The sequence below is a fragment of the Triturus cristatus genome, chromosome 1_1 (assembly GCF_964204655.1).
Source record: "Triturus cristatus chromosome 1_1, aTriCri1.1, whole genome shotgun sequence".
Lineage (NCBI taxonomy): Eukaryota > Metazoa > Chordata > Amphibia > Caudata > Salamandridae > Triturus > Triturus cristatus.
The window spans coordinates 1,083,890,723-1,083,917,654 of NC_140579.1; the positions used below are offsets into that span (position 1 = coordinate 1,083,890,723).

The window sequence follows — 26,932 nt, forward strand, 5'->3', positions numbered from 1 at the left end:
GGCTTATCTCTGAGGCGATGTGTAAAGCGTTTGCGCGCGCACCCAGCAACAACACCCAAGGCCCACCACAAAGGAAACTCCACACAAGGTATTCTATAAAAATAGCCTTTGTATTATACACAACACATCAGATAAAAACACACACTTTACAATGTGCCAACAGGCACGGGCAGAATTTACAAGGGATTATATGTACAGGGGACAGGGCCACATGGACCGCTGTCTGGAATTAGCACTCTTAGAACATATGATATGAAATTACTGTTCACACAAAAATAGCACAGGTATCACAGAACCAGTAACTACTGGTATTGGGCAATTACACCCTACGCAATCCTAATACACCTTAGGTACACATCACGCAGGGGGGACCATGAACACATCAGCCTAACCTACACCGGGAAAAACCCTCTCCTACGCATAGGCACAACTAGACTGAGACATCACCTAAATACATTGCGCAGGCGCAAAAATACACAAGGAATAATGATCAGGTACCCTAGGGGAGGGCACAACACAAGAAGAACTGTCCCCAGGCCAACCTGGCCTCTCAGGGGCAAGGACGCCCTATGTCCAGCAGAGTCAGGGCGCACTTGCGCAGGCTGCGCAAGCCAGGAACACAAAGCACAACCTAAACGTGGCAGTTGCCCACTAAGTGCTGGGCAACTGGAGAAATGCGGGGGCACCACTGTGCCTTCTCAAAACCATATACAGCAGGGGGGGTTGGAGCCTCTTTGGGACTCTAAATAAATGAAATGCCCCCGGAGCCTTGCTGGGCTCAACAAATGAAATGCCCCCTGAGCCTCGCTGGGCTCAACAAATGAAATGCCCCCTGAGCCTCGCTGGGCTCAACAAATGAAATGCCCCCTGAGCCTCGCTGGGCTCAACAAGGATTGGGCCAATCGTTGGAGCCTTGCAGGCCTTTTAAACAAATGGGGGCGTGTTGGAGCCTCGTGGGCTCTTCCCAGAATGTGGGCCCGACGTTGGAGCGCACCGGCGCTCAAAATAAACGAGGGCCCCAATCGTTGGAGCCTTCGTCGGCTCGATACTTGCACACTCCGCCCCCTCACTCACCGGGACTCTGGGGGGCTCCTTCCGACCTCCTCCGGTCGTCTCGGTGTTCCACGGCTTGGGTGCGGAGCCTACGGGCTCAACGGAGCGCCTCGTCGGACCTAGGAGGGCTCCCGCTCCTCGGGGGCTCCCTCACTCTTGGCAGCACTCCGCTGCGGCTTGCAGGCTGGCCCTCTCGTCACTCCGCCGGGGAGCGCGGGGTAGGCTCCCGTCGCTTCCTTCCTCTCTAGCGCGATTTCCTCCCACCAGGCCCCGGTCACGTGGGCCACTCCCCCTCCCACTGGACCAATCCCAGCGATGCAGGGGGATGACGCGGCCGGGACTCCGGGCTGCGGCGGTGATTTTTGAAATCGTGTTTAAGTCGCGGGGTGGGCACCCGCGACGGGAGAAATCCAAAATAGGCAATAAAAACGGGGCAAATGCCGGGTGGGCACCGGCGCTTCTCTGAGGGCAGTAAATCGAGGTGGGCACTCGATTATGGCGGCAATGTCCCTGGCAGGGTGGGCACCTGCCAGGGGACTTCAGGCTCGGCAGAGACGGGGCAGACGCCGGGTGGGCACCGGCTTTTTAGAAATAAAAGCGCTCCTGAGCGCTAAAGGAAAAGGAAAGCGCTTCCAGGCGCTAGAGGTGAAAAATAAAGCGCTCCCAGCGCTTCAGGGCACACAATCAGCAAAAGTCCAGGCAAGTTCTCCCCTGCATGCAGCAGGGGTGGGGGGCAAGGCTGGACCCAGAGCCAGCTCACTGGGCCTCCAGGCAGGGAGGTAGTCCAGGTGGCGGTCCTCTGGTCCAGCAGCAGCGGCAGCAGCCCCCCTCAGGCAGGATCCTGGCAAAGAACAGTTTCTGTGGGGACACAGCCCCATTTTTATACAGTCAAACCCTTTGTTCTGGGTTCAGGGTGAGGGGGAAAACCAGTTGCAGATGGTTGGGGAGCACCCTTGATGTGCTCAGCCCCTCACTCTATTCACTGGCAGGGCTAGGGTCGTCAGTCGCACCACAGGGGGCGGGGCCAGCATTGTGTGTGGAAAACCCTGTCCTATTCAGGACCCAGGTGTACTCCTCCCACCCATCTAGCTGCTGATCTCCCCATTCACCACTGGGTGACTCATCCTGACTCTGGGGAATCCCTAGCCCGTCACATGACATGACCAGCCAATCACGCGACAGACACACTGCACACAGAAGTGCCCACCTCTAGAAGTGGCACTTCCACACTAGGTACATGCACGCCGCACACATCATCGCGCAGCATTCACTCCCACGAGTCCGCACATACCAAACTCGGGCCTGCACACCCCACGCATCAGGAACTACTAGGGACACATACACTCCCCATGCATTCCTATGGGAGGGCAGGCCTATCTCACCACATGCACTCAGAGCACGCACGCACTTTACCCTGGGACACAGGGAAAGTGCGCAGAAACCAAAAAATTACCACACCAAGTCACCAGTAAAAAGCAAAAAAGTTCAGGGGTGAACCTGCCAGAAGGGCCAAGTCCAACACAACCCCCTTCCAGCCAAAACGCAGGGCAGCCCAATCACCACCGTGATGGACTTCCCTGCTTGGGGCGATAGAACACGGACGCGGGCCCGCAACTGCAGGGACACCCTCCTGTTCTATGCCACGGTGAACCCATGGAATTCTTTCTAACACTACTGTCTGGACCAACTGGGCTACCCCACTGGTACTCCCAAGCTGTCCGCGGCCAAGACCAGGCCCTAGGCCACCCAGGTGCCACCGGTCTTTGCCTAATCACAGAGTGGGGGGTAGTAACCCCTGGCACATAGCGGCCATTCTCCACTCTTCCTCTCTGCAAGACAGGACTAGACTGCCACTGGTTCTCCAGCCTAGGGTCTACACCCTCAGGCGGACCAGGAGTCTCAGGGAAGGCTCTCCTCCCCTTACCTCTTCTCCTAGGGTTCCTCCTCCTCTGGCGAGGGATACACCTAGAACGCCATTCCAACCCAGGGTTTAACCCCTCAGGTGGTACCGGGGGCAGAGGTGGGCTCTCCCACCCTCTGCACCCCCTTCCAGAACCCTGCTCCCTACCAACTGGGGCGGTACCTCTGGAAGAAGAACTGGTCGGGACGCTGATTACAGACATCCCACCCTTCAGGTCAGGCTGATCCTGAACCTGGCCTCCCAACCTCCGGCCTAGAACCTTTGGTGGAATAATTGCCTGGCACTCCAGGACTTCTGGGGATTTCCACTCCATCCCCCTGAGGCTATCAAATGAAACATATGTCGAGCGACTGTCTGTCTGGCGCTGATCTCCCGTCCCCTGTCCACCTGACAGTGCGCGGAGATCCCCCAGAACAGAAGTGGTGCCACCCTGGTCACTACACGGGATCCTAGCCCAACTGGGTAGTCCCTGACCCACAGGCTCTTCCACTGGGGAACTCATCCCCCAATCACTCCTCATGCTGGACTCCTGTACCCTCCCTACCGGAGCTATACTGCCAGCCTCTAGAACCACAGGAGCCCTGGTTACAGGTGCTCCAGGTCCTCTACTCACTAGGAGATCTTCCTCAAGTGGAGTAACAGGACAGCCTAGGTCCCCAACTTGGTGTTCCCTCAAGAAACCATCCAAGTCCTGAGGCAGGGTTTCGTGCGTCTGGGGACCCTCGGTCACCCTCTCACTCCTGCTCCACTGAGCCAGGTAGTGAGCCCCTACACCCTCCTCGCTATCCTGGGACCTAGCTGGGCTACACTGAGCCTCTTCCACCACGCTGGGCTGGAAGATACCTGAACCACTACTTTTGGAGTCACTCCCTAATGACTCTAGAGAACCTCTGGCCTTTTCCCAGCGGTCTGCTTCCTCTGCAAGTTCCCATGGACAAACAGAGCCATACCTCAACAGGTGTTGGCGCAACCCTGGCGAACAACTACGGAGCATCTGCTCTTTCATAACCAGAGTATACAGTTTACCAAAATCATCTTCTGCGGTAACTCTTACCCAATCAAACAGTGCATCATCGCATTCCCCCAAAAACTCCTCCCAAGAATGGTGAGACAATTTCCTACTGCCCCTGAATTTTAACCTTAACTCCTCCTCCTGGGGAACAGGTACCAGACTGGGGGAACTGGGACTGGGATCTCCTACACTGAAATCTACATCGCTACTACCACTGGACTCAACCCTCCCTGGGGAGCCCAGAAAATTAAAACTGCGCGCAGGGGATAGTCTACCCTCCAGAGCTACTTTGCCTCTGGTGGAGGCCCTCTCAGCCTCCTCTACCCTCTCCCGCGCCAAGACCCACTCAGTCTCTCGCTGTTGCTTCCTGGCCTCCAGCTGCGCCATAGCCTGAGCATGCTCTAACCTGAGCTTCTCTAACGCCAGCTGGTGCTCCCTTTCTTTCCTCCTATCTTCCCACTCCTCTGGGGACAGGGAAAGGGATGAGGCGCTGCCTCCTACGCTGGACCCAGCAAGGGACGCCCTACCTATGGGGTCCTCACTCTCTACTGGCGTCCAGGTATTGTCATCCTCTACCTCCTCTTCTGAATCTTCAGGGCTCCCCACAGACCCACCACCCTCCAGGTGTGAGGCCCGGGCCCTTTCCATACTGTGCTCAAGATCCCATGCACCCTTTTGCCATAGGACCAGGTGGTCCTGAAGTTCGTACAGAGTGTTGGACTCTCTCCCTGTACAGGACCTTTCTAACTCCTGCCTCTGGCGCCAAGCTAGCTCATAGGGATCACAAGCAGGCTCCATTCTGGCGGACGTTATGGTAAAAAGATTATACAGGGGACCTAGGGGTCTGAGTTTCACACAGGAGCACACAATTCACAAAAAGATTCAGCAAGCTCTCTAACCCAGAGAACTCACACTCACTTGCCTAGTGCCACACACCATTCATCCACACACACAACCCTCCCCTCGGACTGGTAAGGCAGTTTCTACCACCCCTGATTCCTCAACCTGACCACCACGTGACACAGGTACCAACTCTGGGCGCAGGGCGGGGGACAAATGTACTGGACACTATCACGCTGCCACCACTGGATCCCACCCTCTGGTGAATCCAGAAACAATGCACTAAGGGGGATGATCTACCCTCCCGAGCTAGGGACACCTAACTCACAGTGCACAAAACCACATTTCCAAAGAAATGACAATTAAAAACAAACTTAGAACAATAATCCCTATACCATGTGATTTATCTAAATGCAGAGTTTTGTAGTGCGGCCAGTTGCCGCTGCGGTACAGCGCAAACGCAAGTCCAAATCCCACCGCTGATCACCAAAGTTAGAAATGGGATTTCTGGTTGGCTAGGGCTTGCGCCAAAGCCAGGTAGAAACCACCACTCTAGTCAGGGCAAGGAAGTTACACGCCAAAGATAACCCCTGCTCACCCCCTTGGTAGCTTGGCACGAGCAGTCAGGCTTATCTCTGAGGCGATGTGTAAAGCGTTTGCGCGCGCACCCAGCAACAACACCCAAGGCCCACCACAAAGGAAACTCCACACAAGGTATTCTATAAAAATAGCCTTTGTATTATACACAACACATCCGATAAAAACACACACTTTACAATGTGCCAACAGGCACGGGCAGAATTTACAAGGGATTATATGTACAGGGGACAGGGCCACATGGACCGCTGTCTGGAATTAGCACTCTTAGAACATATGATATGAAATTACTGTTCACGCAAAAATAGCACAGGTATCACAGAACCAGTAACTACTGGTATTGGGCAATTACACCCTACGCAATCCTAATACACCTTAGGTACACATCACGCAGGGGGGACCATGAACACATCAGCCTAACCTACACCGGGAAAAACCCTCTCCTACGCATAGGCACAACTAGACTGAGACATCGCCTAAATACATTGCGCAGGCGCAAAAATACACAAGGAATAATGATCAGGTACCCTAGGGGAGGGCACAACACAAGAAGAACTGTCCCCAGGCCAACCTGGCCTCTCAGGGGCAAGGACGCCCCATGTCCAGCAGAGTCAGGGCGCACTTGCGCAGGCTGCGCAAGCCAGGAACACAAAGCACAACCTAAACGTGGCAGTTGCCCACTAAGTGCTGGGCAACTGGAGAAATGCGGGGGCACCACTGTGCCTTCTCAAAACCATATACAGCAGGGGGGGTTGGAGCCTCTTTGGGACTCTAAATAAATGAAATGCCCCCGGAGCCTTGCTGGGCTCAACAAATGAAATGCCCCCTGAGCCTCGCTGGGCTCAAGAAATGAAATGCCCCCTGAGCCTCGCTGGGCTCAACAAATGAAATGCCCCCTGAGCCTCGCTGGGCTCAACAAGGATTGGGCCAATCGTTGGAGCCTTGCAGGCCTTTTAAACAAATGGGGGCGTGTTGGAGCCTCGTGGGCTCTTCCCAGAATGTGGGCCCGACGTTGGAGCGCACCGGCGCTCAAAATAAACGAGGGCCCCAATCGTTGGAGCCTTCGTCGGCTCGATACTTGCACACTCCGCCCCCTCACTCACCGGGACTCTGGGGGGCTCCTTCCGACCTCCTCCGGTCGTCTCGGTGTTCCACGGCTTGGGTGCGGAGCCTACGGGCTCAACGGAGCGCCTCGTCGGACCTAGGAGGGCTCCCGCTCCTCGGGGGCTCCCTCACTCTTGGCAGCACTCCGCTGCAGCTTGCAGGCTGGCCCTCTCGTCACTCCGCCGGGGAGCGCGGGGTAGGCTCCCGTCGCTTCCTTCCTCTCTAGCGCGATTTCCTCCCACCAGGCCCCGGTCACGTGGGCCACTCCCCCTCCCACTGGACCAATCCCAGCGCGGCAGGGGGATGACGCGGCCGGGACTCCGGGCTGCGGCGGTGATTTTTGAAATCGTGTTTAAGTCGCGGGGTGGGCACCCGCGACGGGAGAAATCCAAAATAGGCAATAAACACGGGGCAAATGCCGGGTGGGCAGCGCTTCTCTGAGGGCAGTAAATCGAGGTGGGCACTCGATTATGGCGGCAATGTCCCTGGCAGGGTGGGCACCTGCCAGGGGACTTCAGGCTCGGCAGAGACGGGGCAGACGCCGGGTGGGCACCGGCTTTTTAGAAATAAAAGCGCTCCTGAGCGCTAAAGGAAAAGGAAAGCGCTTCCAGGCACTAGAGGTGAAAAATAAAGCGCTCCCAGCGCTTCAGGGCACACAATCAGCAAAAGTCCAGGCAAGTTCTCCCCTGCATGCATCAGGGCAGGGGTGGGGGGCAAGGCTGGACCCAGAGCCAGCTCACTGGGCCTCCAGGCAGGGAGGTAGTCCAGGTGGCGGTCCTCTGGTCCAGCAGCAGCGGCAGCAGCCCCCCTCAGGCAGGATCCTGGCAAAGAACAGTTTCTGTGGGGGCACAGCCCCATTTTTATACAGTCAAACCCTTTGTTCTGGGTTCAGGGTGAGGGGGAAAACCAGTCGCAGCTGGTTGGGGAGCACCCTTGATGTGCTCAGCCCCTCACTCTATTCACTGGCAGGGCTAGGGTCGTCAGTCGCACCACAGGGGGCGGGGCCAGCATTGTGTGTGGAAAACCCTGTCCTATTCAGGACCCAGGTGTACTCCTCCCACCCATCTAGCTGCTGATCTCCCCATTCACCACTGGGTGACTCATCCTGACTCTGGGGAATCCCTAGCCCGTCACATGACATGACCAGCCAATCACGCGACAGACACACTGCACACAGAAGTGCCCACCTCTAGAAGTGGCACTTCCACACTAGGTACATGCACGCCGCACACATCATCGCGCAGCATTCACTCCCACGAGTCCGCACATACCAAACTTGGGCCTGCACACCCCACGCATCAGGAACTACTAGGGACACATACACTCCCCATGCATTCCTATGGGAGGGCAGGCCTATGCACTCAGAGCACGCACGCACTTTACCCTGGGACACAGGGAAAGTGCGCAGAAACCAAAAAATTACCACACCAAGTCACCAGTAAAAAGCAAAAACGTTCAGGGGTGAACCTGCCAGAAGGGCCAAGTCCAACAGTACCCTTTCACGCTATACTTAGCGTGAAAGGGGCGGGCAATGGGTGTTGTGGTGGGTGTTCCACCACAGCACTCATTGATTTTGACACTGCCCCATATTTATAAGGGTGGCGTAAACATGGGGCAGTCCCAAAATTAAGACCAGGGAAAACCTGGTCTTACCCTGGCAAACCGAGGAGAAATGTTTGATTTCTCCTCGTTTTTGCTGTCTCCATGTGTGCTGCATTGTGCAGCACACATGAAAATAGCAAAACTCCATTAATTGTTTATGTGCAGAATGGTGTCCCTTTCTACACATAAACAATCATTAAAAAAAGACGTTTTGCAACTTCTATGTGTGCTGCATTAATCAGCATATATAGAAGTTTCAAAACGCCAGTTCAGATTGTTTATGTACAGGAAGGGACACCGTCTTGCACATAAACAATCATTTCCCTCAATGCAGGCACCCTTGTACTATGGTGCAAATGTGCCTGAGTTGGCGCTAGGAAGCTAAATTAGCACCAGTGCAGGGGGAAACACAAGGCTGACCTTATTCTTGGAAATGTGATGTAGCCCTGCCTTTCTAAATTGGCGGAGCACACCCTTAAGCCAAGGAGGCTATCACCACACTCTGTTGCTTCCTTGTAAATATGTCCCTTAGTTTGTAAGGTTTGATTGAAAAATATGATCTGAATTAACTTCACAGCCTGCAAGTAAGCTCAGCTGAAAAGATCAGCGATGAAGTTATATTCAAACCTGTTTACACAGTTTGAATTTGTGAGATAAGATGTATACTTTGCATGTACTCCAGCCTGCATAAAAAAATTGCTTATTGTTTGAAGGTGGTGAGAACCCACTTCACATAATAATTACAATTCATGTCAGGGTGAACCACAAAAGTCACCAAATAAACTTGTTTGTAACCCTCTGGTAGCTTGTCACAAAAGCGAGGCTTAACTTACAGGCAATGTGTAAATTATTTATGCAGCACTCAAACAGTAATAAAGTGAAAATACAACAAAATAAAACCCAAGCCTATTCAGAAAATAAAGTAAACTTTAATCAATAAAATGACACCAAAATGCCAAAAATCAAATTAGTAGAACTTGCATAAGGAGTTTTAAACGTTTTAGGTAAAAAAGTGTGAAACGGTGCAAAGCACCAATTGCAGGTATCTGGTTGTGACGAACAGGCACAAAGTCACAAGTTCAGACTGACTGTATGGAGCGCTGGTTAGATACAGGACCAGGTTTGGCCCCCTGGAGTTTTACCTTCTGACTCTGATGCAAGCATGGAGCAGCACAGCTTTTCTGGGCTCTGTATCATCCTGTATTACAATGGGCTGGTCCCAGTAAGACTTTAAGTCCGGACCTGCATGATCTACGGGGTCTGTGTCCCTTGGCACCATATTTGGTGAAGCCATCAATGTACAGCTGCAGAGTGTGGCTCTGTGGGGCTCTGCATCACTGTGCATCATTGATTCAGGTGAGGCTTCCAGTCAGGAGCTATGCTCCTCTGGGGGGGCTTGGTGTTGCTCTCGGCTTTGTTGGTGTTGCTCTCGGCTTTGGGTCAATGAAGCCTTCGGTCAGGAGCTGTACAGGGCTTAGTGCTCCATTGTATTGGATCCAGTGAATTCCTCAGTTAGTCAGGGAAAATTGCTTTCTAAGGACCAGGTGCTTATTGGATCCATGACATTGGCTGCACTAGCTGTTTCACTGCACATGAGCAGGAAGTGCCGCACGATGGCCACACTCTGGTGAGGCTCCGCTGGATGGAGAAGCTATTCTATTGCTTATCCGGGCTTCCCTGGGACATCCTCCCCTTTTTTCCTACCTCTCTCCTGGACTTCCCCCATACAGCCTTGATTGGGGTGGTTGAGAGCCCGGGCAGCATAGCTGAGAGGCTGCGTGGTGGGACTCCAACTTGGCTGCTGCTCCCGTTGAGATCTCAGGCGGCTCCGGAGGTGCTGCTGCCATGGCACGAGCCCCAGTGACTACTGCCTACTGGGGTTGTCCCATGGTGTGGTGCGCCACCCGTGCCTCACAAATGATGCTCTGCGGGCCGGGATTCTGCACCTGGCTCTGGTCTCAGATGTAGCCACCTTCTTGGGTGTTGCGTCGCCACGGCTGGCCAGTACTTCTCGCCGCGGGAACCCTGTGGCAGTCCTGGAGTGTATTTGCGCCCAGCCTGGCTGACATTATACTGTTGTGGCCCCCTCCTGCTGCCTACTGCAGGGCCTGAAAATCTGCCCAGAGACTGCCGGTTAGTGACTGCTGACACACGCAACTGGGGCACACTGATTGGGACTGCTGCCATTGACTGCTCTGTCATCATCCCTCTATCTCTCTGCTTTCTGTTTCTGTCACTTTCTTTCAGATTCTGCATTTTTCTGCTTTTCTGTCACTTTCTTCATTTTTCTGCTTTTCCACTTTTTCCTCTTGTCACTTTCGCAGCTTTTCCTTGCTGTGTACCCACCGCTGCTAATCCCCCATGGTCCTGCAACCCCCGCGTCGATTTCCAGATTCCCGCTTCTCCCACCTCCCAGCTGTACAGCCCTGCCCCTCACACTACTTAATGGTGGCCGCACACAGCAGGCATGCCACTGGCACACCAAAGGCGCCTGGTCCATGCACTGCTATGACGCCAGCACCCTCCATGTCCTAAACACCAGACGCCACATCGCCTGCTGCCGGGCATCACCGAATAACACCCATGGCCATTTTTCCTGCCTAAACTACAGCTGCACCTTCGTCTCCCACCGCACACCAGCCTAACCCACCACACAACCGACAAATACCGCACCAAAATGCCTCCGCTATATCCTGCTCAACACACGCTCCCTCCACAAACACATCGTGGAGATCTGGGACCTACTCGACACCGTCAACCCCGACATTGCCTTCCTCATGGAAATCTGGATACATTCCACCTTCGCCCCGGACATCGCCACAGCCATCCTGGATGAATACAGATCATTCACAAGGACCCCATCAACAAACAGGGTATCAGCATCATCATACACAAAAGCACCCTCCGCCTCACCACCCACTCGGACGAACACTCGACCAACATGGAGCACCTCCAAGGTGGCGCTAGTGCGGAATGGCTGCCTTGCGGTGAAGCTCCTGCAGTCCGGTGTCTAACATCCGATAAATAATCCTTCCTGCATGCCATCTCCGAAGTACAACTGAGCGGAAACGACAGCTGTGGTGATGCTGCATCGCCTGCGCGAGTTGTAGTGGTGGCGGAGCAGTGAGAAGTCGGAAAGCAGCGACCGAATATCTTGCCGATGGTGAGACGTATCCAGCCGAAGGTCGGAACTGGTAAGCGGCGACTTACGCGAGGCCGCGGCGCCCACGTGGTGTGTAGGCTTCGCTAATCTAAAGATCGCAGAAGAGGGGGTAAGTAGTACATCCTCGGCTGGAATATCGCTACCGGATGACAGATCGGTCATCGGGTGGTGCGGAACGGCCCTGTAGAATGCCACAAATCAAGACAGCAGGCTGGGAGACCCACACTGCCTGATGGGCCGGAGACGGTGAGACACAAGCGCGGCCTGCGCCAGCGGAGCTGGAGGCACCGCGAGAACCTCGGAAGAAGGCCGACGACTGGGAAAAAGACAGCGGCAGTGGGAGAGATCCTGTGGTCGGAGTGGCCAGGCTCCAGTCCAGGTACGAACTCCGGGTGGGGGGATGCGGCCCGAGAGCGGCAATAAGACACCCGGGGAGTTGCGCAGGAGCGCCGCCGAGATCTAAGGCAGGAGGGCGGACGCAGAACGGATGTCTCTGCCGCTGTGAGACCCTTGGAATCACTTCTAGAGTCCTGGGCTCAAGTCAAGCAGGTCCAGTCTTTCTTCAGGATTGACACAGTAGGACAGGCCATCTTCTGACTGGTCCAGGAATGTTCTGAATTCAGATTCTGGGGATTCCACTTTTATGCCAGTGCCAGCCTGTCGGTGGGGGGCTGCTCCCTTTATCTAGCCCTAAAACCTAGTCAGATCGTCCCTTTCTTTGGAGTTTTGCTTCAGCCTGGTTAGTGAAACAAAGGTCAGGCAGGCCCACGTGTTAGCTGCATCTGCCAGTGACAGGGCAGGCTTCTTCTGAAGTCTGGGAGGGCTGGGCACAGCCCCCAAGCTACTCTATGTAGTGCAATCAGGGCATTGACAAAGCTCTTCCCAGCCTTCCAGTCAAGAAGATCTACTCTCCTCTATACCCAGCCCCTTTGTCCACTGTCGGGTTCCAATACATTTTTCCAAGTGGGGAACCATCGACAGAGATGAGACCCTGGACACTGGCAGAAAGGCATATTTGGCTTAGCAGAAAAATGTCAACTTTCTAATAGAGGAGTTTAAATTAACATTAAATTGAGTGGAAAATATTTTCTTAGCTGTTACGAAACTGAATTAAGTACTTATTAATTGTAATAAGGTAAACCAGTTTTAGTTTGAGAGGCCAGCTTTGCCATAGCGAAAACACAACTTTTGAAGTTTTTCAATGCCAAGCATGTAAAACATTGAGTATACATGTCCTAATTTTTTACATACTATGTATTCTGCCCTATGGGCCTTTAGACCCTACCTTAGCAGTGACAAATCTATTAAAAAAGAAGGTTTAATCCCGGCATAAGGTTTATTTTGCTAGGTAAAAATGGCAGTTTAAAACTGCGCTACAGGTTGCAGTGGCAGGTCTGAGACATGTTTTACAGTGCTGCTTTAGAGGTTGGCACAATGAATGTTGCAGTCCACTAGTAATATCTCATTTTCAGGCCCTCGGTAAAGGTAGTACCGTATTCTAGAGACTTATAAGTAAATTAAACGTGCCGATCAGGTGTATTTCATATGTATGTTTTAAAAAGAAGAGCATAAGCACTTTGCTACGGATTAGTAGGGGTAAAGTACACAAAGTCCAAATGTTAGCAAAAATGGTTTCAGCAAAAATAGGGTACTGAATGCAAAAATCTGGGGAATACCACACAAACTATGCTCATTTTTAACGCCCTGCATTCCAACAGCATACACATTTATGTCTAGAATCACCCTCCCTTCGTATTTGGTGACTGCTATACTGCTCTGCAGCTGCCAAATTAGACCGGCCTCATTTAAAACACATGTTGGATGGAAGTGGCTGATCATGGCTCATCATGAACACATCTGTAAGTGAATGGCTTTAATAACTATCCTCCGTTTTCATGTAACTCATCCATGGAGGCTTTCTGTTACCGTTTCCTTGCAAGACCCCCAGCTCAAGTGTTGCCTAAGGGAGTGGTTTTCATCTGTACTTCAAGGAGATGAAGTGCCAGGGACATGGTTAAAGATGGAAAGCAGAGGAGTGCTCTACAGACCTCTGCACATGGGTCCACTCTTGGATTTAGCTTTATGGAACTCTTCAAATTATTTAATGATATAAAACTGATTCCTAGAACAAGACATTCACCATTATTTCGAAAATGTGGAAGCTGCAAGCACAGGTGTCTTATTTGGATTAATTTAAGGATCACTACAGAGAGTAAATTGGTTTATCCTACAAAACACTCTGGTTTAATCATTGCACAGAGACAGCCTGCCTAAAACTAACAAGTAACAGCGGACTTCCCTGTGCACCTGCAGAGAAGCCTTTCTGACTCCTTTCCAGATTTTAGGAGAGAGTTTTCTTCAAATGTGTTTCAAAATGCTGCATCGTGCACTCTTTTCTAAAGCTGAATGGACTAGTGTCATGTTTTCAAAGGCTAAAAGGGATATGTTTCCCTAAATACGAAAAATAGCCTGCCTATTGGTTGAACTTGCTCCAAGATGGTGAAACGAACTTGCCTGCCGGAAGGTGATGTGCCCATTCTAAGACAAATTCACCCTGATGAGACTAGGAGCAGAAGTGGTCCATAATCTGCTCTTGGAATGAACTGCCCAGTGAACCGTCTTTGAAGAAACCCACAAATGTTACAGTGAAATTTGCAACTTATCTAATACAATTCAATACGTTGAACTGCAGAGGGACTCAATTTTGGGAAGCAGTTTGAGTCAAGCCAATCCCAACAAATCTGCATCTACTTAAGGTTCCTCATTCAATTGAATGCACATCATTGCTTGTATCCCCAGATCACTAAGTCACCTACATACGTTGCCATTCCTGTCTTAATGAAGTTAGGACACACACTACCATTGGGAATGATTATATTTTCTTCAAGTCTTTGATGGATTCTGTTAAAACTGTGTTTGGAACATGGTTCTGATATGAAATTGCAATATCAAAACATCTAATAAACACAACATATGACTATCGTCATAAGGATTAAAAAAGTGTGTATTAGGTACATTTCAGTATCTCAACCCAATTGTGGGTCTTACGCAGTACCCAGGGTGATGTCCCCTAACCAGGGGACCCTACTTGCCGCCATTCCTGTCTTGACCATCCACTCCTCATCATTTGAGTTGCTGTTCAGCGCCGCTTCTGAAGAGTTTCTTCACGTTCATGCCAAGTCTCTGCAAATGCAGCATTGTCATTGTGCTCCTGTGCCCACCAAATGCCTCAAGTATATTGCTTTGACCTTCCAACTTCTTTAAACTGGAGTACCAATGCCACAGCCTGCACCTCTTTGTTTTTGCGTAGGCTCGCTGGGAACTCAACGTTGCTTCAACAGGTGGGACATCACATTTACTACAGTTGCAAATGAATTTCAACCCAAGATTAACATGGACTAGTTTTAGCCACACTTTTATTGATGATCAATGTATAGATTTACAAGAGCAATTTAAAATGTTTACCTATCTATCAATATCATATGACTTTATTTTGTTGAGTAAATTTTTTCTTTCAAAAGAACTTTATTTGGACCTTTTCATTATTTATATATGTTATATGTGCTTGTAAAATGCACTTTCACCCACGCTGGTGTCCTGGTGCTGAGCAGTTGGGGAACAGCCATTACAACGCGGTTTTTACCACGCGCAGCTTTTACATCGCATGTGTTACAACGCATGCGATGTTACAACGCAATGCCATTACAACGCAAGTCTTTACAACGACTTGCGCTAGATGGCGTGCTAACACTACAAATAGTGTAGTTTACTATCCCAACACCTTCCCTACTGTTACGTGGACTGGAGTTGGAATAGTAAATTACACTTTTCTAATGTTAGCACGCCATCTAGTGCAAGTCGATGTAAAGACTTGCGTTGTAATGGCATAGCGTTGTAACATCGCATGCGTTGTAACGCATGCGATGTAACTGCACGCGTTGTAATGACACGCGTTGTAATGTCATACATCCTGAGCACTTATGTGTGCAAAGCCCTGCCTACAGTGGGTTAGTTAATTGAGAAGACAGGTCTCCAGCTTCACTACGTATTCAAGATGAGAGTAGGAGGCTCTGATGTGGAGTGGAAGGCCATTCCATGCTTTAGGAGTGATCTAAGAGCTGGCATAGAATCATAAAATTACAAACTGATACAAAATTATAGATGGCAAACTAATACACTATCTATCCTAAAAGGGCCTAGTAAGGATTTTCACAGTGCAAATCTTCAAAACCCATAATTTGTCTAAGCGGTCAGCATCACCAAAACCCTTGTCTACTACAGTAATCTGTGGCATTCCATGGAACAAAATACCTATCTGTGGGCTTCAATATGTAGTAATAACAATCCACCCTAAATGCCTATTGACTTTAGCATATGCTTTTGCGAATAAATAGGGGCAGCCTACTTTCTTCATTGTAACTCTTCATGGCAAATAATCAGACCTACTGTGTAGATCATCAGCTCTCCCATACTGCAATAATCAAGTATTGCATTATAAATTTAAAACTATGTACAAAATGACAGATGTCAAAACAGTATAACAGGCCTCATATGAGAGCCTACTAAGGACTATTGTAATGCACGTCTTCTAGCACTACAGTGTGTTTGGGTGGACCACCACCACCAAAACCCCTGCCTACTACAGTAACCTGTAAGATTTCTTGTAACAAAATAACAACTACCAGGCTTTAGCACAGTGTAATAACAATTAATCCTTAAAAGAAACCCTGTGCTGTGCTGTGCTGTAATGTTATTTGGATTAGTGGTTGCACATACACCATACACACTTTCTCATAGAAAAGCCTTATTGCTTGAGCTAAGCTACCAAGAGTGAGCCAATGAATAATTACAGAAACTGTTAACGCTGTGGGTCACTCTGTTTGGGGTCAATGGGAGTTTAGTTGCACCTCACTGGGGTAGCTTAGCCAACACCTTGTCAACTCGCTAGCGTTCTCCCTGACCCGTTCCATTACACGAACCTTCGTTTTCTCGGTGACTCTGTTTGCAGAAGATTGAGTGAAACCTTTTAAAGGATTGACGTGTTGGAAAGCAGTGGTCTGTTGCATGCTGTCAATAGATCGAGATAAGACAGGGCATGGCTTATGGTTTTCATCGACAGATGAAGGTATCCTCCCTCTCCTGGGTTTGTAGCCTGATTTTGGGTTGTAGAGTAATTTACACTGTTCACTGTTATTTACTACGTGTCTTGCTAGTTCCTATCCAGTGATATTTTGGGGCAAGAACTGCCTTTCTATACTGTTAATTTGTTTTACTTCTGTCACATTTATTAATCTAAAACGGTTTCAATGTGCAATATTTTTATTTGTATTCCTTCGTTTTGGTCTCTTAACATTACTTTTTGAAATTACATGCACCTTTTACAACAGGAAGTAATATCTGAAGCAGTCTGTAGACCTTTACAGCATCAAAGCAGGGAATTGAAATGTTGCATTTGCTTATACTCCTCTAGAACCTCTTCCAGTTCCAACAGCTGCAGAAAGTTCACAAAGCAGGTTATAGCTAAAGTAGGAAAAACGTTACAAAACCGTTAAAAAAAAGCAGGAAAGGGTGGTTGCGTCTCTGTTCGTGAATTATTGTGGTGAAAAACTAGTTGCTAGTTACACATGTTTTCTGCAAGAAGCAATTGCTCGCACTTACCATCTTTGACATCTACACCACAATGGAGATAATTTCACTCCATCTTGGTTTAAAATATGGAACTGGTATTTATTCATTTCAGTTGGCATTTATATATAACCATTAGAATACCTCTTGTTTTTTTTCTTTGGACCTATACGGTTCAGTGTTTGCAACTAGAGCCAATAAAACCTCCTGTAACTACAAGGACAGGCCATGGGTGTGTATTTAAGAAACGTCAAGATTGGCTTTGGGTTCCTGCATATACTTTGTGAGATCTGAGTCAAATGACTCTCACTAAGGTCTCCTGTATGCAAATGAGTGCTGTGGTCTTACCCCTCCTCTCTCAAGTATCCACTTGGGTGAATGGACACATGGTTTTGTGGCTGAGTTGTAGCTGTAAAAGACTATTGTCTCATGTTGTGGTTTCCTATCCTCCTTCTGCCTGTACCCCTTCTTTCTCTGTCACATCCTTGACAAGGATACATTTTCTAATTTGGAGCTTCATTTCCTTTCTGCAGGAAGGTGCTGGCGGCAGCAAAGAAGGCCAATCAGACTGGCCACTTCGTATGGGTGGGTTCGGACAGTTGGGGGTCCAAGATCTCCCCTGTTTTGCACCAAGAGGACGTGGCTGAGGGATCTGTCACCATCCTTCCAAAGAGGGTTTCAGTAATCGGTAAGATGGTTGTCTGGCTTTCTGCTGCCCTACTTTTACTTTCCTTGCTTCTGCTTTTATATGTTATTTTTGCGTGTTCTCTGTTTTTTCAAAGTGTCTCTTTTTTATTGTCATCCCCTTTCTTCCTGTTTTTTTCTCAATCTTTCTTGTTTTTCCTTGAACTCTGCACAAAATAACTAGACCGTTCCTTCATATTTGCATTTTCTTTTTATTCATTTTTTATTACTTGTCATCTCATTTCTTTTATCTATTCCGTGTTTTTTTGTTATGGTGTCCGTGGGCAATTATCTCTTTATAATGTCACTTTTCCTAATATTAACCCATCTTATGTTGTTACTGTACCACCTAATCAAACGTCATCTGCCCATAATACCTCATCTCCTTGTGCAATACTACCTGTTTTTATCATTTAGTTTACTCGTCTTGTTGTCTGTCACCATATTGCCCTATATCAATATATAATATGATTTCATAAAATGTCTCTTTATCTAGTCTATCTAAATAACTTGTTGTGTTACGTCACAATCTTCCACTTTCATGCCATCTACTAAGATTATCACATCACTACAAATTATGCAACGTTATATTGTCCCTTCTACCGTATTATCCCATCTGCTCCTATCTTCCGGTTTTCCCTGTCCTCTTGTGTTCTCTCCTTGCTCCCCTCCTGCATTGCTTTTAATCACAGCGCTGTGTGGAGATCACATAGTGCCAATATCGGGAACAGTAGTCAGTTAACATGCAGCACAATACATCAATAAACCACACAACACCTTTGTTAGTGGAGAAAATTGCTGCAGGTTTATTTGCATAACCAATATGCCAACATGGTGGGTTATCTTACGGGCGATCCCAGGGCAGGCCAACCCCTATGCCGCCTGCCCATCTGATGAGCCAAATTACACCGTGGCCATCGCCAATCGGTGTTTACCAATACTTGGGAGGGGCCACCCCTCCCATCAGTGGACCACCAGTCCACTCCCTTACTCACGACCCCCAAAAGGTGGGCGGAGCGTTCCAGGCAGCCCCCGGTTGCTCAGACCCACAACCGGCCGTAGGACTAACGGGGCGCCGTAGTTCTTCCAGGGGACAACGCTAAAACATCCCTGGGTATCCTTGGCTTAGCACCATACTGTGCTGCTGCATGAAGTACCGCTTGGTAACTTGCAGTCTCTGGATCGCCCTGTAACTCCTCCACAGCTCTTGGGGTGGCCACCGTCATAACCAGGGCCCCCCACCAAGGTAGGCCTATTTACTTACAACATGCTGATTACCGGGCCTCTCCCAGGTCCAGCCAAAACAAGTCTTCGCCCATACAGGACCGGAGGCCAGCATGCCCCTTCTGGACAGGTGCCCCCATCCTTTCTAAACCCCCCGTGGCTTTTTGACTGATATGACCTAAAACCAATAATTAGGCGTTGGTCCAATGTTACCATTGCCTGGCTGAAGAGCAATACCTTTAACAAGCCACTCTTGCCAGGAAGTGCCAATGCGGGTGGAGGTAAGATTTGACAAGCCCGCCTTACTTCCTCTTTCACTCAGTTATCCGAGTCTAGCACTAGTCGGAGTATGTCCGTAGCATTCCGTCAGTCACCACCCTATGTGAAGCCTTGCCCTCCCAAACTTCTGCTAGTATACCAGGGAACAGACAGGACAAAGTGAACCAGAGGGGAACCACCGTATAAATACCCCTCTTTTATGAATACTGGGAATGCCAAGTGTTCTACTAATACTTTGTAGCCCCAATTGTGTTTAACCCAGGGGTTTCCCCCAATCATATGGACCAAATCGCCATAGTTGGATAACAAATTTCCGCAACCTGCATAGCTGCCAGCCAAGGCTGAAGGGCGGGAGAAATTACACGTTATCGTTACTCAAATCAAGGGTACCTGTTTCATCGAACTCAAGGACGGGATACTAAGTGAACCTACCAGGATCTGACCTGAAACCAGAGGTCGGACCCAAGCCCCTCTAAGTTCTGCCGCTCCACCTGCATGTGAGCGGGAATCCCAGGGCAGACCACAGGCATCTAACCCATGCTTGGCCATGTCTGAGCTACAACACTTCTGAAAGGCATGACAACAGGCTAACCACCCACATTGCATACTGAAAGTTCGCTGACAACTGCCAAGGAAAACGCGCATAACTGAAGCAAATGGTACCATGGCCTACTCAGTTTCTGGCTGCAAAGCTTTATAACATTGCCAGCTCCCATCCCATGCGAAATAAAAGAAGCTTTACTGCTACCCCTGTGAGCCGCTGCAGGTGCTACTGATGGACAAATAGCACGGCTGAACTAGACGGGCGTGATCCTGAGAAAAGAGGTTGGACCACCACCACCACCATACCCCGCCTGGGAATCAGTAAGGTTTACTTTGCCATCTGCAGTAGTGCAGCCACAATTTGCCGGCATCTAACCTGTGCAGTATCCTGTTGTGTGCAGCACCCCCACATGCTTCCACTGGGCATCTCAGCCTGATGTACCCCATACGTACCCTACCTGCCTTTGCGCTTCAGCTAGATTCTTGCCTGTCCTTCCTACCTGCCCGGATATCCCAGCAAAATTGGCTGTACTCAGTCGATTGAACCGACCAAACATCAAAACCCCCAGTTTGGGCCAGATAACCTGCCCCTTCAAACTCTGCGGAAACAACGAATAAGCAGGATCTGACATAAAGGAAGGGGATCCCTGGTTGTACTTTAAAATTTCATGCTGCCCAACCAGATGTGCCCCTCTGAAAGATACCACAATCGCTTTGGATTTGAACCTCACTCGGCACAACCTTTCATCCTGGACCCAACTCCAACCTGACGTGTAATTGCGTGCGCTGTAACCTTAGGGGTCTGCTGGCTCTGACAGAAAAGTGTCAAGATGATGTATGCTAACCTGCCCCCCAAATTCCCAGAAAACCCCTGTGTGCGAGCTAACCACCAATGTCTGCAAAAGACAGGCAGTACTGTCCAAAGGAGTATGTATTGAACCATATGCGTCCTGTAAGTACCTGTGAATTGAGTACCACTGAATAATTCATAGAACCGGGTGTTTTTTATAACTAATAGCAGGTCTGACAGCAACAACAGGCATCCTCAGCTTACATTAGGAATGTTGGATTAAGGGGGGATCCAGTGACAAGGAAATTTTGACAGCATCTCATCTAACCAACAGTAGTGGGAACCACTCCTGTCTATTCTAGTACACATCGTCCCTGTTAACCTGGCACTGCCTGATGTGTGACCTAGGTACATGGTCCCCTTGCATGGTGGCCTGCCAGTGAGACAAACATCAAATACACGATGAGTACCACTACCTGCCTTCGCTAGAATCTTGCCTGGCATTCCTTCATGCCCCGATATACCAAGCGATAATGGCTCTCCTTAGTCAATTGACCCGACCACACTTCAACCCCACCGAGACAAGATGCGGCCTGTAACCTGCCCCAAACTCTACGGAATCAACATCTGAGCAGGATCATGTGCGAGCTTGCCACAAACGTCTGTAAAAGCCTGCCAACCCATCAAGTATTTACTACTCTGTGCTCAAGAAGGGGGGGGGGCAGGGTGGGGCAGTCCTGTCTGGAGATGTGTGTAATGGAGGACATGTGTCCAGGAGACCTATTATTTGAGTACAAATGTCACTCCCTCATAGTACCTGGTGTGTTTAATACTAATACCGGTCTAACAAATCGATCAGGAAACTACATGCCGTCCATTCGCCTCACGACACAGGGCTTATTGACACCCCCCGCATAAAACCCTGTGTGACAAACAGGGAGATTACAGTCAGGCTAACCCCAATCTTGCGAGGAAAGACCAACCACACGGCTGTGCCCAAATAACAACCATCCCGCATCAACCGACACGATGGAAAGACAACAGGAGCCCTACACCCGTGGATAACACAGCAAGTAACTAATCGTTTAACGATCGAATAAATAACAACGGACATCCTTTCGGCATCTGAAGCCATAGCCGATTCAGAAGTGAACTGGGACCCCACAAGGCCTTTAGCATTGGTGCAGACCTCGGCACCTATAGTGTGTGTGGTCTTTGCCCACTTAGTGTATGCAGGGCCCCGCGATGCATACTTTCTTCATTGTCGATAATTAGGCTGTCCAGTTTTAGGTTTAAACCTATAATAACTGGAAAGCTAGGTCAATGGCCAGTATTAACAATTTGTGTACTGGCTGTTTTGGCGTTGCCCGTCTCAAGTGCCAATGTTGAGAGGGCCTTTTCACAGAAAAAAAGTTTACATAGGAAGGAAAGAGCGAGCATTCATGACCAAAGACTCACTGAAGAAGTATTGTATGGTGTACTACAATAAGTTAAACTTGCAAAAATGTATTTGTACCTCATATACACTAAACGTACACTGCCTATATACCATGCACTATCAGTGCATAAAGCAAGCAATAAGAAAAACAAAACATTCCACAAACACCGGAATACATTGTTTCTGTTGCTTTTAATGGTGCGAAAATCTGTAACCACTGATAACCACTGTTTTTTAAGGTATTGAAATCACTTGAAAACACTGAAAAAACCCCACCAGAATTTACCAAAAATAGAAAGTGAAAACTGGAAAGCCTATCGATAATGCACACGTGAACTACCCTAGCTGCTCCTTGCCGCTGGGTCATGCTACCCTATGGAGCCCTTCTGAAGGTCCCAGGAACTTAAAAATCACCCTGAACACTTAAGCTTAAAACTTTGCTTAGCATAGGTGCTGAAGGCGATGTGTACACCTTCCACCTGATCCCGGACACAGCGGTGAAAACTCCCAGGAGGACCCGGCTAATATAAAAGACACCAACAGAGCCGAGGGAGCCCTACGCAAGCTTCAAGGATTGCTTAAGAGTTAAAACTGATCTGCAGGGCTACCCAGCTTGCTCAGGCAAAGACTATGGTATTCAGACCGGCCACCAGCACACCGCGCATTTACTAGATGTCCCGATCACTGAAAAGCCTAACTGATCACCATTCATAGCGTTAATCTAACACGCATTGAGAATTACCTCTCAATTATACAAATGTAAATGTATGTGATCGTAAAGGTGTTGAAACGTTAAACATGAGCTCCAGTTACATGACATACTGAGCACATGTCATTGCATCCCTATATTTACTACAAAAGGAGCACTAACTACAACAAGGCCATCTATTGGCTAATCAGTGCTTCTATTTGCATGAGGTGAGATAAGTCACCATTATAGCTCAGTTGCATAGCCAACCGAGAGCTAGCCGCCCCCACCCATGGCTCTTGAGCTCCACCCAGAGCCCAAAACCACCAAATAAGAACAAGCCAAGGCCACTCAGCCTCAGTTGCCAATGGAACAAAACATTGCAACCAAGGCCCCAACACCAGATCCATTCCCCCGCTGCGGCACGAAATACAATCACTCGACCTCCCCTACTGAGGCCCGGCAAACCCACGAGTCGGGGCTGCAGATGCGCTGGTCCCGTGGACCCACCTTGGCTGCCTAAAGCACAAAATTGCAGGGGAAAAATTCTAACAGCATTTGAGGCTATCAATGCCCCATAAACTGGCCTCAGGACCGTGCCAGGTGAATGAATGGTCCCCTGCGGCCTGAAAAATGTGTGATTCCTCCTATCAGCCAAGTCAGATGGGCTCCCCCGAGATGCCTGTGCTCCTCTGCAATGCACCACTGGGTCAAACTGTTCCTGGGGCCCGACCATGAGGTACAAATAACTACCCCTAATACCTTTCCTCTGGCTCCCTCCATAATCGCCCCCACCAGCCTGCTGAGCAGGGGAATTCAGGCGGAATGTAAATGAGGGAGCTGTGTCCTCCTAAACTTTAAACTGCACAATTCAGATGTTTAAGGTACCAACAAGGGGTCGCCTTGCCTGCATCTCATAAAGCTTAGAGAGCATCCATTAAGTTCGCATTTCCATTCTGGACGAATACCTAATTTCAACATCAAGGGGTGCGGAATGCCCATCTCGATGCCATTCCAAGGACGTAATCTTTCTTCCCATGGCAACTTCCTAAAGGTAACCAACAAAAACAACACTACCAACTGTGCATTCCCAAAGTTTTGTGGCACTGCCCACCCGAAATGCACTTTAGCACCCTTCACTGAGATAAGAAGCTCCATGCAAAGGCCGCCGTGCAATACAAGCAAGAGAGTCGCAGCTGCAAGCTCTTGATAATTGTAACCGTTTCCCCCTTGGAACAGCCATGTGGAATACGAAGGGTCCTGTGGCACAGCTCCCGCTTTCCGCCCTGTGCCCGCCGCCAAAAAACTAATTCAGCCCCTCTCTGGACTCTCACCCCAAGGGGGGTAGGATACAAACCAGGCAGCTACCTAGTACATCCAGCACCCGAGTTACCAGGCAACAGGAAGCTGGAGAGGGGGGGGGGCACACCCCCCTCTGTGCCCGGCACACTGGGTAGGCTAGGTACGAGGCCCTTTCCTCAGCAGTACCCTTAGCTCAGGGCAGGTTCCCCCAGCGCATTCGAGTAGAACCAGCTCCATACGCGCTATGCTACTAGCCCCTCCCTTGACCAGCGCCTACACCTCCGTGCAGGGATGCCCTAGTGCTCCGTCGCGATGTATCCAATGATGGAGCACACAATGTGTGCCGGACTGTTCAGGCTTTAATTGCAGCATCAGGAGACAACAAAGCCAGTGCCATTGCGCCCCCTGTGTCAGCGCCGCCCCAGAGTGATCTGCACTGTGTGGAACAACGGGACCCAGGGTGCCCTGTGATTTTAAACCCGTGTAACCCGCCCTGATCCACAATGCAGTTTCGCGGCGCGTCCAACCACAGGGAGGAGGGCCGCAGTAGCTTCAGCGCCCAACCACCAAAGACCAGCACCAACCCTGCAAGGCACTGGGCAGCACTCCCGGTCGTGTCGGGAGGGTTACATGATTTGTAACAGGACGCTTGCTTCCCTGCTCTGTAAACATCCCGAACTATCCACTTTGCCACAAGATAAAACAACTGTTTTGCAGCACTAAAGTGTGCCAATCACAATGTCGCGCAGACAACCCGAAGGTGTTGGAGCGCCTGGCAGAGCACCCTTGAATATCGCACATTCAGGCGCCGGAAATAAGATATTAGGCGAAAATGAATGAATGTGCCACTCATTTTTGTTGCATATTTTATGTGGCGCGAACACGACCTGTAGGTATAGGAGCGCAGACATAGCACCTTATTTACATTCCACATTCAGGTGAGAGGCGATTCATTAAAAATTGCCCACCAGAATATCAGGATGTGGACTCGACTGCGAGGCCCTAACCCTGGTTTCCAGCACTATAGTGGGCAAACAAACGGTCGCGCAGGCAACCCGGAGGTATCGGAGCGCCTGGCAGGGCACCATTAAGCATAGCGCATCCAGGCACAGGAGAATAAAAGAATAGACAAAATGAATGTGCGGTTGATTTATGCTGCGTATTTGATATGGCGCGAACACGACACGAAGAATTGGAGCGCTTAACATGGTACCTTGTTTACCTAACAAATTCAGGTGCGGGGAGATGAAGGAATTGCACGCCGGAATCGCAGGATGTGGACGTGACCTCGGGGCTCGAACTCTAAAGCTCTGGCCGCCGGACCACATCCTCTCCCACCTGAATCAAATAATTTATGCGCGACCCCGAGGCGCCTGCCGCGGATCACTGAGCCAGAGCCCTCCCTAAGGAAATACCCGTGCCGCCCATGCGTGTCTCGTGGGGCCCGACCCCCAGCAAGGTTAATAAGGAGGGACCCTTGAGGGCACGTCAACTTGCCTGGCCCGGTGGGGGAACACTGTTCCCTCTTAAAGCGTTCACGCTATGTAAATCTGCACCAAAATTCGGGCTTCCGGTATACAATGGAGTCGGGCGGGTAGCCCTGGGCCTCCGTCGGTGGCTCCCTTCCCTGGCTGCAATAACCTGCCTACATGCGAGTTGAAGGGACTGCTGCCTGCCGCGATTCCCTCAGCGGTGGCTCGGACCCTCTACTACCTGCCTAAGTGATCGGCGGCAGCATAACACTGTAGCGGGACCCCCTGCTCCTTCTGCTGCCGTGAGTGGCCCTGGGATATCGGGCAGGCAGAACCACGCGTGGCCTGCTTCGGCACTATGGAGCCAGGCCGACGCAGAGACTGAGGTTGATAGCGAGAAATCAGCGATCGCAGGTGAGGCGCTGACAAGGGGCTTCACGATGAGAGAGCTACTATAACACACGAAACGTGCTGGGAATGCACTCTGTAAACATGGTGTCCATTCGTAGCAGAGCAGCACACAGGGTTCGCGCCGGGTCCCCACCGCAGAAAATTCTAAAATTCTGAACAACGATGCAGGAGTGGCTCTCCGCTAGGCCGCATCTCGCCACTGGGAGAGACAACAGCCATGGGGTGCCCAAAGGTAAAGGATATCTAACTGAACAGAGTCACTGGGAATTGAACCTATAACCTTGAGTGTAAGAGTCTCAGACCTTAACCATTAGGCCACAGTGACTCTTGCATGGGAGGCAACAGCCGCTTCCGCCCAAAGGCCCGTGACTATAGGCGTCGGGAGGATCTTAACCTGGAAACAATATATATTAATTTTTGCATCTTTTAAATAGCGCGACTCGACCCGGAGGTATTGGAGCGCTTTGCATGAGCACCGTATTTGGACATATTCAGGGACCGGGAGATTAAGTGGTTAGCCCCGAATCACAAGCTGTGGACGGGACCCCGAGGCTCGAACCCTGGTTTCCAGCACCAAGTCGGAGGTCTAGCCGACCAACCACATCCTCTCCCGTGAGGCAGGACAGCGCGCGTTGGTCGAAGCCGGGCGCGCCGCCCTGCATGCAGCCCCCAGCGCTGCCCATCCGAGAAGTCCACTCGCACACGCAGTGCCCTCCCAGACCCCCCGCTCCATATCTCAGGCAGAAGCCCGCTACCCCCGGCAGTCAGCCAGCCCACGCTAGGCTGCCCAGCCATGCAGCACTACCGGAGAATTGCGCAGGCTCTGCAGTCACTCACCAGAAAACGCGTGAGGAGACGAGGAAAGTCGAGATGGCAGTGAGGGAGTCGCACGTCCTAAAGGCGAGACGGGCAGCGGACAAGAGGCTACCCAGTGGGGGGGGACAGTATATGTACCCTTGTCCCCCCTCCCACTACCGGAAGTGGCCAGCCGGAAGTCCCCCTGGTCCCAGCCCAGGGAGACTAGGAGGCCGACTCCAGTGCTTTCCTGTGGCACTAAGGCGGCCGCCCTGATGAGGGGCCACTGCGTGGCCCCCCGGGCAGCCTTGACATATCTCCAGAACGTCTCCCCATGGCGCTGCCACCAGTGTCTCTTGTTTCCAGCTTCTTTGCGAGCGTAGGTCTTC

General features: G+C 50.4%; 1 protein-coding gene across 1 annotated transcript in view; it reads left to right on the forward strand.

Annotated features, from left to right (window-relative positions):
• Positions 1–26,932, forward strand: part of LOC146871592 (metabotropic glutamate receptor 4-like) — a 2,887,050-nt gene that overhangs the window by 1,115,637 nt on the left and 1,744,481 nt on the right. Inside the window, exon 6 of the mRNA XM_085647231.1 lies at positions 17,451–17,605. Coding sequence (XP_085503357.1) covers positions 17,451–17,605 — 155 coding nt within the window. The remainder of the gene's footprint in view (positions 1–17,450; positions 17,606–26,932) is intronic.